The sequence below is a fragment of the Capricornis sumatraensis genome, chromosome 22, assembly GCF_032405125.1.
Source record: "Capricornis sumatraensis isolate serow.1 chromosome 22, serow.2, whole genome shotgun sequence".
Classification (NCBI taxonomy): domain Eukaryota; kingdom Metazoa; phylum Chordata; class Mammalia; order Artiodactyla; family Bovidae; genus Capricornis; species Capricornis sumatraensis.
In genome coordinates, this window is record NC_091090.1 from 33126852 (window position 1) to 33139941 (window position 13090).

Here is a 13090-nt window from a genome sequence, read left to right on the forward strand (position 1 = left end):
CCTTGGACTGCAAGGAGATCCAATCAGTCCATTCTAAAGGAGATCAGTCGCGGGTATTCTTCGGAAGGAATGCTGCTAAAGCTGAAACTCCAATACTTTGGCTACCTCATGCTAAGAGTTGAGTCATTGGAAAAGACTCTGATGCTGGGAGGGATTGGGGGCAGGAGGAGAAGGGGACGACCGAGGATGAGATGGCTGGATGGCATTACGGACTCGATGGACATGAGTTTGGGTGAACTCCGGGAGTTGGTGATGAACAGGGAGGCCTGGCGTGCTGCGATTCATGGGGTCACAAAGAGTTGGACATGACTGAGCGACTGAACTAAACTGATGGGGGTATTACCATGGCACCTCTTTTAAGAAAAGGTAAAATTCTTGCTCTGGCATTCGGAAAAACTGCCACAAATAAATGTGACTTTACTGGTCACTGAAATGTCCTCTTTTCTTTATTTGGAGAAGTATCTATTTAGGTCTTTCACCCAAATTTTGATTGGGCTGTTTTTTTGATATTGAGTTGCATGAGGTGTTTGTGTATTTTGGGTATTAATCCCTCATCAGTTGCTTCATTTGCCAATATTTTATGCCATTCTGAGAGCTGTGTTTTCATCTTGTTTATGGTTTCCTTTGCTGTGCAAAGCTTTTAAATTTAGTTAGGTCCCATTCGTGGAAAGGAAGTCCTCTAGAGTATGAGCTCAGGCAATGAACATGCAGAGGGTTAAATCTGAAAAAGTGAGTCCATGTGTCCACAAAAAAGATTTAAAGGAAAAACAGGATTTTTCTCAGCAGAATGCCCTCCCCTATAGACCCACTCTTCCCAGGGCCAACATCTACAATTACCTTTTCAGTCTTCTATTTTCACACCTGTTATCTTATTTACTCTTTGCAGTAAATCTAGGAGACATCATTAGCCCCACCACATAGATCACGTCTTGAAAAACACATACTCCTTCTGATGGAGAATGTTTGTCTGCTTCCCAGGTCCTAGGGTCCACCTCCATGTGGGTGTGGACACTGGCTCCTGTTGGGGAATGGTACACAGCTATTACAGTCGTGGGCCTCAGAGCCCTCGGAGGCAGGTTCTGGGAGCACAGCGTTTTTCCTGTAGGGTTGTTGTGAGGCAGTGTGCAGAGTTTTTAAACCACATATTCATAAAGATATTTTGTAATTACTAAATGAAATCTTACTATGTCTCCTGCTTTGCAATCTACTTTTTATACTTAAAAATATTAACCTACATCATAATTTAAAATGCCTATGAAATATCCCTGTATACAGATATAACAAAAGATACTAAATTTATTCCTGTTTCTGAGCATGTGTTTCTGGTTCCTCACTATTCTACACATTTCCATAAGTGTGTTGTTATGTCATGTACCCCTGAGATGATGTGAAAAGAATACCAAGACAGGTGGCATTCTGCCGTGGTCTTTTCAAAAATCCACAGCCCAACTCTCATCATGAGAAAAATACTAAAATGACACAAACCGAGGGACACTCTGTAAAATACCTCACAGTATGCCTCAAAACTGTCAACGTCATTTTAAAAATGGGGAAAAAAAAGGAGACAGAAACTGTCACAGACCAGAGGATAGTGAGATATAACAGTAAATGCAATGTGGCATCCTAGCTTGGATCCGGGGACAGAACCAGGACACTAAGGATTTAATTGGTGAAGTCTAAATGAAGTCAGGAATCTATTTAATAGTATGCATTTTTTTTTAAGATTCTACATACAAGTGATACAAATGAACTTATTTACAGAGTAGAAACAGACCTATAGACAGAGAAAACAAACATGGTCACCAAACAGAAAAGCAGGGGGAGGAATAAATAGGAGTTTGGCATTAATGTATATACACTGCTGCCACTGCTGCTGCTGCTGCTAAGTTGCTTTAGTCATGTCCAACTCTGTGTGGATCCCATAGATGGCAGCCCACCAGGCTCCCCCATCCCTGGGATTCTCCAGGCAAGAACACTGATAGATAATCAACAAGGACCTACTATACAGCACAGGGAATTCTACTCAATATTGTAAATTAACTACTCCAATATAAAATAAAAATTAAATTAAGAAATCAATGTTTCTTCAGACCCAGGGTTGTGTGTAGAAGTGAGCTTTTTAGGCTATAATTTTATGTTGTAAACTAAGATTTTCTACATTAAGTTTTTTCACAGTGCAGTCTCACTCATATCTAGTGAACAAACAAAAAACTATATCTTTCAAGTATCATTTAGCTCAGTGGTTTCTTCTTAGCTTCTTCTAGAAGTCATTTCAGGGTTAAGAACTCTTCCATTGATGATGCCTCATTTCCTGTTCCTGTTGTTTTAATGAGAGTCAGATAATTCGCCGCAGGCCATATTCACAGAGAGATAGGGGTTCTGTCAGCTATTTGCAGTGGTGGGCATCCTTTTCCTGCATTGTTCCACACCTGTCTGGTCTTCTCTAATTCCAAAATATTTTTCTATTTTATGATATGTATGTTTCAGAGGTCAGATTTTAAAATGAAATTTGCCTTCATGCTTTTATTATTTTCCTTTTTGAGGCAGTTTCTCAGAGAAGGAGAATTAATGATTTTTCAAAATACTAGTAATAGAAATTTAATCTGCCATTACAAATAATCTTAGGATCACTGACAAGGCTTACATTTTCTGATGTCATTACTAAAACTATTCAACAGCAAAAGCTGCTGAATATTTTTTGGAATTTAGTTCAGTTCAGTCACTCAGTCATGATTGACTCTTTGCGACTCCATGAATTGCAGCATGTCAGGCCTTCCTGTCCATCACCAACACCCAGAGTTCACTCAAATTCACAGCCATCGAGTCAGTGATGTCATCCAGCCATCTCATCCTCTGTCATCCCTTTCTCCTCCTGCCCCCAATTCCTCCCAGCATCAGAGTCTTTTCCAATGAGTAAACTCTTCGCATGAGGTAGCCAAAGTACTGGAGTTTCAGCTTTAGCATCATTCCTTCCAAAGAGCACCCAGGACTGATCTCCTTTAGAATGGACTGATTGGATCTCCTTGCAGTCCAAGGGACTGTCAAGAGTCTTCTCCAATACCACAGTTCAAAAGCATCAATTCTTCAGCACTCAGCTTTCTTCACAGTCTGACTCTCACATCCGTACATGACTACTGGAAAAACCATAGCCTTGACTAAACGGATCTTTGTTGGCAAAGTAATGTCTCTGCCTTTCAATATGCTGTCTAGGTTGGTCATAACTTTCCTTCCAAGTACTAAGGGTCTTTTAATTTCATGGCTGCAATCACCATCTGCAGTGATTTTGGAGCCCCCCCAAAATAAAGTCTGACACTGTTTCCACTGTTTCCCCATCTATTTCCCATGAAGTGATGGGACCGGATGCCATGATCTTCATTTTCTGAATGTTGAGCTTTAAGCCGACTTTTTCACTCTCCACTTTGACTTTCATCAAGAGGCTTTTTAGTTCCTCTTCACTTTCTGCCATAAGGGTGGTGTCATCTGCATTTCTGAGGTTATTGATATTTCTCCCAGCAATCTTGATTCCAGCTTGTGCTTCTCCAGCCCAGTGTTTCTCATGTTTGGAAATACATACATATAAAATGGCAATTTCCAGGGAATGTGTAATTGATCAGTGTGCCCTCAATGGGAGTAACAGGCAAATGTCTAAATAATAAATTATGGTTTTCAAACTTAAAGCTATCCAATGATTGCCACCATAGTTTTCTCACCCTTTCTGTCTGTGGTAGTGAGTCTGGTACACTTCTGTGAAGCACGCTTATTGCTGAAATTGTCCTTCTTTGCCAAAATTGGGTATTTCATTGTTATGAAAAAATATTTGAAAGTTAGGTTATACAAATTAGAGGTGATAGAAACTATAAAAAGTACAGTTACTATCATACGTAGGTTTGTGTGTCTCATCTGTATTGTTCATTATGTCTGTTACCTTGTGATACTCTATAACTTCTCGACAAGCAATGTTCTCCCAGATAAAGTAGAATAATAAAGCCATCAATAAAAGTATTTTATTGATCAAAGTGCATATAAGAAATGTATACTGACTTGTAAAATTGTAGTTACTTATTTAATCTTATATTAATAGTATTGATTACCTGGGAGAATTTCTCCTGGGAGATTTTTTTTTTTAATGATCTTCTTCCTTGGATAATTGCACAATACACATTTAATTGCTAATGAGTAACCCAGTGTCCCCAAGGTCTTCCCAGACTCAACAAATTTTATCACTGCTGGTTAGGGAAAACTACTTGTTATCTTTCACACTGAACACGTTTTCTTCTCTGAAATGTATAATGGTAAGGTTCTTCTTGAATGGGTACATGAACTGCGAAAGATGACAGGCAGTGGCTGCCTCCTGCCACTATCACATAGGATCTCAATGGCAAGTGGGGGGAATGGTATAATGAAATAAGTAATGAAGAATTATATATTCAGTCGTATTTAGGGAAAGAGAGAAAGAAACATTTCCTTCTTTAGAAGAGTTCGATTTTTCTCCTCCAGAAAGTCCTTGGTTAAATCACTACCACAGAAAATCTCACTAAGCTTAATTAGGGTAAGTGGGAAAAGAAATTATGCTGTTTTTAAAACATTTGATAAGATTTCCAATTTAAAGAATTTGCATAAAAGTTTCTGGTTTCTATAGCAATCTCCTTTACTTCAAAGTTTGAAACATACATTAAATCCTAAATTGATTTCACTTGAAAATGTCTATTTGCGTTTTTAATTTCTACCCCCCAAATTCATAAATTCATTTTAACAAACATTTGTTAAGAACCTAGGAGATACCTTATGAGGCAGCTATATGGATCAAAAGCTTTTGTTTTAAGATATAAAACAGAATGAATTCAATTTTGCATAAATGATTGATATGGGAGTAAAAACCCAGTGGAAATCCCACAGATTAGCTAAATTTGTAAGTTTGAAGCTGCAAAAGATGAAGGGACCAGAAAAAATTGAATTCTAAGTTATGTGTACAGAATTAGTAACTGAAGTCACAGAGGCAGAGGAAATATGGGACAAAGGGGATTCCATTAGAGAATGTGGTTTATAAATGCAGGAAGAAAGGAGGGAAAGAATGAAAATTTCACTGAGGGAAATGTTAGTGAAAAATTGAAAAGAACTATTTATGAAGGCAAAGGGCAGGTCTAATATAGAAGATATTAACCTACCATTGAGAATTTAAGCAGAAAAATAATTTAGAAAAGACCTCTGGTTTAGAAACTAGGAATCTATTTGTGGGCTTGAGAGACATTTTCTTAGCAGAAATGAGTTTGAAAAAAGACACTAGGTTTGTTAGATAGGAAAAGAAATGTCCATGTGTGGTCATCAAAGTCTCCTTGGACCAACATCAAATGTTTACATGTTTTTTTTTTCTGTGCTAATCCTGAGAAAGGTCACTAGGGATATAAACATAAAAATAACACAATTCCCCCTCTTGAAGATGTTTAACATTTTAAATGCATAAATAGTAGAACTGGAACTCCTGTAAGATGAGGGATAGGACATAAATAAATATTAATGATTGAGATAAAACTAAGAAATGGGTACATTTTAAAAGAATTACTTCATAGGAAATGATATAATTTGGAATCAAAAGTACAGTTGAACCACAATATTGTAAAGTAATTAGCCTCCAATTAAAATAAATAACTTTTCTTTTTTTTTTAAGAAAAAAGTTGTGTCTGCAGTGAAAGAGGGAGAACACTGTTCTGGGGAGTGATGGAAAAAGAAAAATAATGTTTGGAAATACAAGTTTTTAGTTGAAAGTTTGCATTTTAAAATATAAGATCAGAAGATTTATATAGCAGAGTGAACATGGACAGCAGGATTGAACCTTTGTGCTTAACTATTGGAAAAGTCGTAACAGTTATGCAGCCTTTATTTTCTATGAACCCTTGGATGAAGGAGGCAACAGTTTATTACTGATTCCCAACCCCCTTTCCAGCATCCTGATTTGTAAAGGGAAGTCTATCTGGCTTCGTTCAACCATTTTTCTCAGGATTTTCTTCTGAGACTTCTGCAGTTTTTTTGCCTTGACATAAAAGGAGACAAAGTAATTGAGAGTATAAACTCTGGAGGCAAAGTATCCTTTAAATAAATTTTATACCAAATCGAATAAACAGGAAAGTTAAAATAATTATGAGATTTAAATACTAATTTTTTAATTGTGTGATGTTTATCTTAGCAATATATACCTGTAATATTGTTTAAAAACATACTCACTATGGTTTCCAATATGTTAATATTTTATGTTCACAGCTGATATTAAGAAAATAAGAAAATGATCAATGATAGCTACTTTGGTGGTTTTATACTCCTTGGTTTCCCTGGACGGCCTCAACTGGAGATGATCATCTCTGGGGTTGTCTTTTTCTTCTACACTATTGCCTTGATAGGAAATATCGCCATCATCCTGCTGCCATTACTAGATGAACGTCTCCAAATTCCTATGTACTTCTTCCTTAGAAATCTGGCCATCTTGGATTTCTCTTATACCACAAATATAGTCCCACAGATGTTGGTCAATGTTTGGGGTAAAGACAAAAAAACCTCTTTCAGTGGTTGTGCCTTTCAACTTTTCATTGATGTGACATTATGCACGGTTGAATGTATGCTCCTGGCTGTGATGTCCTATGACAGATTCAATGCTGTCTGCAAGCCTCTACATTACATGACAATAATGAACCCTCAACTCTGTCGAGGCCTAGTGACCATGACTTGGATAATTGGTGTCATTAATTGCATGATCCTCTCTCCCTATGCTATGAGTCTTCCTCGATGTGAAAACCACCACCTGGATCACTATTTCTGTGAGATATCTGCAATGGTCAAAATCGCATGTGTGGACACCACAGTCATGGAAGAAATCTTATTTGCACTGTGTTTTTTTATTTTCCTCCCACCGCTTCTTCTCATTCTGGTTTCATATAGCTTCATTGCTGTAGCTGTGCTCAAGATCAAGTGTGCAGCAGGGAGACAAAAAGCATTTGGGACCTGTTCCTCCCATCTCATTGTGGTCTCCATCTTCTATGGGACTGTTATCTACATGTACATACAACCAGGAAACAGTCCATCTCAGGGTGAGGGTAAACTACTCAGTATCTTTTATTCCACTGTTACTCCCAGCTTGAACCCACTGATCTATACACTAAGGAATAAGGAGTTCAAGGGGGCCCTGAAGAGGCTGATTAGAAAAGAAAAACTTTCTGAAGAAACAATAGGACACTAACATCTTTTCACAAGGCATTTCCAATAAAGAAGTTGGCCTCATGTAACCTTTAGTTCATTGTGAAATTATTTTAGTAGCAGCCTTTACCTATAAGTGAAAATAATACCTAGAAATATGTGCTTATATTTTAATGTCAGTGTCCTATAATGCCAAGGGTTGATTCTAAACTAAAAATGCCTTTCAAAGTCACTAGCTAATGGCCAACAGGCATATAAATAGATGCTCAAAATCATCAATTATTAGATAAATTCAAATCAAAATTACAATGAGGTTTCACCTCACACCAGTAAGAATGGTCATCATTTAAAAGTCTACAAATAATAAATGCTGGAGAAGATGTGGAGAAAAACGAACTCTCTTACACTGTTGATGGGAATGTAAGTTGGAGGAGCCACAATTGAAATCCGTGTGGAAGTTCCTTTAAAAACTAAAAATAGAGTTATTATATGGACATGTATCTGGAGAAAACTCTAATTCAAAAAAAGAAATATACACACCCCAATGCTCATGTGTGTGTATGTGCTCAGTCATGTCTGGCTCTTTGCAACCCTATGGACTGCAGTTCTCCAGGCTCGTCTGTTCATGGGGTTTCCCAGGCAAGAATATTGGAGTGGGTTGCCATTTCCTGCTCCACCAGCCAGTGCTCATAGCAGCACAAGTTACAATAGCCAAGACATGGAAGTAACCTAAATGTCCATTAACAAAATAGATAAAGAAGCTCTGGTATATGTGTTATAGGTTATTATAATATAGGTGAGCATAGGTTATTCTTGTTGTTGTTCAGTCATCTAGTCTTGTCCTACTCTTTGTGACCCCATGGAGTACAGCACACCAGGCTTCTCTGTTCAACACCAACTCCCAGAGCTTATTCAAACTCAAGTCCATTGAGTCAGTGATGCCATCCAACCATTTCATCCTCTGTCATCCCCTTCTCCTCCTGCCTTCAATCTTTCCCAGCATCAGGGTCTTTTCCAAAGAGTCAGTTCTTCGCTTCACGTAGCCGAAGTATTGAAGTTTCAACTTCAGCATCAGTCCTTCCAATGAATATTTAGGACTGATTTCCTTTAGGATTGACTGGTTTGATCTCCTTGCAGTCCATAGATTATTACTCAGCCATAAAAAATGAGTAAAAAAATGAATAATGCCATTTGCAGCAACATGGATGACTTAGACATTATAATACGAGGAAAATAAGTCAGACAAAGATAAATATTATATGATATCACTTATATGTGGAATCTAAAAAATGATACAAACAAACTTTTTGCAAAACAGAAATATGCTCACAGACATAGAAAACAAACTTATGATTACCAAAGTGGGTGTGGGGAGCTAAAATCAGAATTTGGGATTAATATATATACACTAATATATATAAAATAAATAAACAAAGGCCTACTGTAAAACACAGGCAACTATATTCAATATCTTATAACAGCCTATAACCTATAATGGAAAATAATCTGAAAAAATATATATATATTCATATATGTATATACATACATATATATTTGAAGCACTTGGCTGTATACCTGAAACTAACACAACAGTGTAAACTGACTATACTTCAAGTTAAAAAATGGATGAAAAGTAAAAGAAAAAGTCCTCACTCACCATTCCTGTTCTATAAATCATGTTCCATTCTTTAAGCGTTTTCCTTATAGTTCAATTCAATTAAGAGGCTGAAATATTTCAGCACTGACCACACAGTATGAGTCAGATGATTCCATCCTCAAGCTAGTATCACAGAAACATGTGAATTTTGATAAAATTTTCTAGGCAGTTCATTAATAAAAGAATAAAATGCATTGAGGAGGACATAATACGTTTTAACAGTTGAATCGGGTTTTAAGTATAAACAATGCATTTTATTCTTTTAGTAAACACAAAAATCCAGTAACATTTAAAGGCAGACAAAATAGGCATTTGAATGTTTTTTGCAGAATAATAATATTGTTGTTAAAGTATAGGCTATGTTGGTAGAGAGAGAAAAGAATCCAAAAGGTAAATTTAAGCCAATTGTTAAAAAAATGTGGAGTCTATATTCTCAAATATTTCTCTGATGATTAGTGACTTTTACTTTTATCGTTATTTGCTCTTTCAAATGCTGTTCTTACTGAATTCTCCTTCTGTTCACCTGAAAAGGGGCAAGATTTATAACTTTTATAATAGCCACGTTTTAAGTGCTACTTTTTTCACGTATATCTGAATTTTTATGGCTACACACTAAAAAACATGCAGACAAACACAGGTACATATATGAACATACCACTGATTATGGTTTTTATACTGGTGAACATATATTCCTACCCTCTAGCAGGTCCTATGTTCAGGACTTTGAGTGGATTACAGGACAATATATAAACAGAACTTACCGTGCAACCATCAGAAGGTTCAATCTACCATCATCTACAGCACATGTGCCAGAATATGACACTAAATTTCAAAGGAATAGAATGCCTGAATCCATAATATAGCCAGCTTTTTCCTGAATTAGTCACTTATACAAGGAAATATTGATTATTATCTAGAATATCTATGAAGGAATCAATATTTTTTGGCTTTTTTGTGGTTTTATAACAATACCTGAATCTCAGTATACATTCCATAAAAATCTGTGATTAGAGCGAAAAAAAATCATATCAACAAAGAAGACAGTACAAAGCTAAGTCCACAGTGCCTCTGATCACTATTTCCTCACTCATCTCCCAAAACGCAAATGCATTTGATCATCTACATTTTCCATGCTGTTATTCCCATAGTGGAATCCCTTTCCTTTCCCACATACCTGCCCTTATCTTTCCTAAAACCTTCCAAGGTACCATTGGGATCTCCTGTTCCATAATTAATAATTCACCTATATCTTAAAATAATTTACTTAACATTTTCTGTACCTCCTAGGTTAACTGAATTGAGACCCTCTCTTGAAGACAATATTTCAACCACATCTCCCTTATGAGAAAATAATCCCACCCTCACTTCAGAAAGCGGGATTTGAGCTATTGGTTTTATTCTATTTCTAGACCATTCTTCCCTTTGCTCCTATTTTTAAGATACATGGGTTCATTTGAAACTCATGTCATTTTGGCTGAGCAAAGATCTAGACTGGAACTTCCCACAGTTGGTCCTAGGCAGCTTGCATCAGAATCACTCATGGTGTTATTCAAAACGTCCATCCCAGGGGACAATCAGAAATTCTGAGTATGAAACACAAGTACTTTAATTTTTAACAAGTATAGCATGTGAATCTTATGAATTATAAAGTCTGAGGACTGTATATCTTCCCTCTTACTGCTATCATTTACTGGTATCATGGCCTCTCTCCACATGCATTTACATTTTGGCATCAGCATCTTTCCTCTTACTAAAGGCCTTGGTATCATTTCAGCCGGTGTCAAAAGTAAGATGAACTTTCGAATATGCCAGCATCCCTGTTTCCCTCTCCAAGGTAGATACTACTTCTCAGTCTCAGGAACTCATTATTATGTCCACATCATAAATCTCATCACTTCTAGAGCTGCTCCAGCTGTACAATCTTAAAGCAAAATATCACAAAACAACTTCTGTCCTTTTAGATTTCTTCCCATTTACTCCTTTTAATCTTTGAATTGAGTGAAAAGATAACAAAACTATTATATAACCATTGTTCTCTTATCAACAGTGAGAAATATTATGTTATTTCTAACCAGTTTACTGTTGGTTTGAGCAGCAATCACTTTTTAAGTTTGCAAATAAGAATTTAAGTTTTTAAAAAATTTTGATATGAAATCTCCAAATCAGAAAGTAGTGGTACAGTTTATCAGTACAGGAAAATGGGATGGAATACAGCCTAATACTAATTCCATCTATCATGAATTAGGCATAAGCAGATAGGAGGCATATTTTATTAGACAATCTTACAGGAGAATCAACAATTTATACCTGGATTTCAGTGAAATAAAATAGAGTAGTGAACACTTATAAACAGTCGCTAAAAAAGCAAATAAATAAATTTTGGTGGATAATATTCAAAAGGCACGTGGCATAGTGATCAGATGTAGGCAGAAGATGAAGAGCAAGTCTCTCTATATTAAGCTGATAAATTAAAAATACTTTGCTTAATATCTCTTCATACCATTGGACAGTAAGTTCCATGACATTCATGAATTTTTCTATCTTATCTAGCATTATATACCCAGGATCTAGTACAAAATAGAAGCCTAATTTTAAAAATCAATAAATATCTCTGAGATGAATGAATAAGAATTGGATCTGATAAAAATTATGACAGAGACTCAGAATGAAGAAAGAAGAAGTCTATTCCCATAATTGGTGGCCCATACTATTGGGGCTCAGACTAAGAAACTTGGACACACCGAGTTGTAGAGCAGCAGCAGTACCGGGAACAATAAGTACTGACCTCTGCTTGGCAAATACTTTGGCACTGGGGATTTCTAGGTACATTATACATACACAAAGGACAGACTGAGGCAAGGAGGCAGAAGAAACTCGGAACCAAGAACCACTGATTAGATTTCCTGAGTGTTTATTAAACAATCTCTGAAAATGTTAGGAGCCTTGTTGGGACTAGATGGTTAGATGAAAGTAGTGGTTGGGTTTGGAGGAAAATAGACCAAAGCAAAAAGAAATAAATGTAAAGGCATGAGACATTTTACTTGGTCTTTTATTTTGCAACCTTGTGATTCTTTTGTTGCCCCAATTCAACTATATTATGTGCTCTTTAAATATGACTAATAAATATATTCATTTCTACCACATACTGTGCCTAAATCAGCATCATGAAGCAAATAAGGATCTCAGCTTGAACAAAATGCAGCTCTTTACTACTTTAAGGTTGGGAGGTATATCTTCAGATTTTTTGAAGACCCAGAGAGAACAAGGTCATTCTCTCTTCTCAGGTTAAGCAAAAGTCCAACATTTTTAGTTATTCCAAATATCCCAGGTCCTCCTCCCTAGTCTTATTAGTGCCCCCTTTACCTCCTTGTTCCTTAGAGTGTAGATGAGTGGGTTAAGAGTCGGGGTTACAACAGTGTAGAAAAGGGTGAGAAACTTGCCCTGTTCATGAGCATAGCGACTCTTGGGTTGAAGATAGACAGCTGTGACAGTGCCATAGAAGAGGGACACTACAAGAAGATGAGACGTGCAGGTGCCAAATGCTTTCTTCTTGCCTGAAGTTAACTTTATTCTCAGCACAGCTTTAGCAATAGCAATGTAAGAGCAAAGGATAATAATCAAGGGCAGCACCAGGAGAATAATACTGGCTATGGACATCTGGATTTCATTATAGATGGTGTCTGCACTAGAGACCTGAATGAGGGCTGGAACTTCACACACTATGTCATCCACCCTCTGGTGGGAGCAGAAGGGTAACCGGAGGTTAGCAGGAAACTGAATCAGAGACTGAATCAGGCCAGTCCCCCATGCTAAGACAGCCAGCTGTAGACAAAGTTTTGGGTGCATGATAGTGGTATATTGCAGTGGATGACACACTGCCACACAGCGGTCCACAGCCATGATGACAAGAAGGATACATTCAGTGGCCCCAAGCCACAGGAAGACATAGAGTTGAATGGCACAGCCAGTGTAGCTGATGGTCTTCTCTGGACCCCAGAAATTAACCAACATCTGTGGAACACAGCTGCTGGTAAAACAGAGATCTAGCAGAGATAGGTTGGAAAGAAAGTAATACATCGGGCTGTGGAGTTTTGGATCCTTCAAGGAGATAAGAATTATGACCAAATTTCCTGTAATAGTCAAGCAATAAAAGATGAGAATCACCCAGAAAAGTGTCTTCTCCAAATATGGCTTGTCAGAGAAGCCCAGGAGGATGAAATCACTATGGCTGTCATTACAAATTGTGAACAT

General features: G+C 37.0%; 2 protein-coding genes across 2 annotated transcripts; one reads left to right on the top strand and one right to left on the bottom strand.

The window, feature by feature from the left end:
- Positions 1–2887: 2887 nt before the first annotated feature.
- On the bottom strand, positions 2888–13090 carry LOC138069348 (olfactory receptor 2H2-like; the record flags this gene model as incomplete). The annotated part of the gene is made up of 2 exons (XM_068960607.1): positions 12183–13090; positions 2888–2915 (listed from the first exon to the last, which is right to left on the bottom strand). Coding segments are annotated over exons 1-2 (936 nt in total), but the record flags the coding sequence as incomplete, so codon positions are not given.
- Positions 6278–7225, top strand: LOC138069347 (olfactory receptor 2W1-like). The gene has a single exon (XM_068960606.1). It carries the CDS (start codon positions 6278–6280, stop codon positions 7223–7225), a length of 948 nt encoding a protein of 315 aa, XP_068816707.1.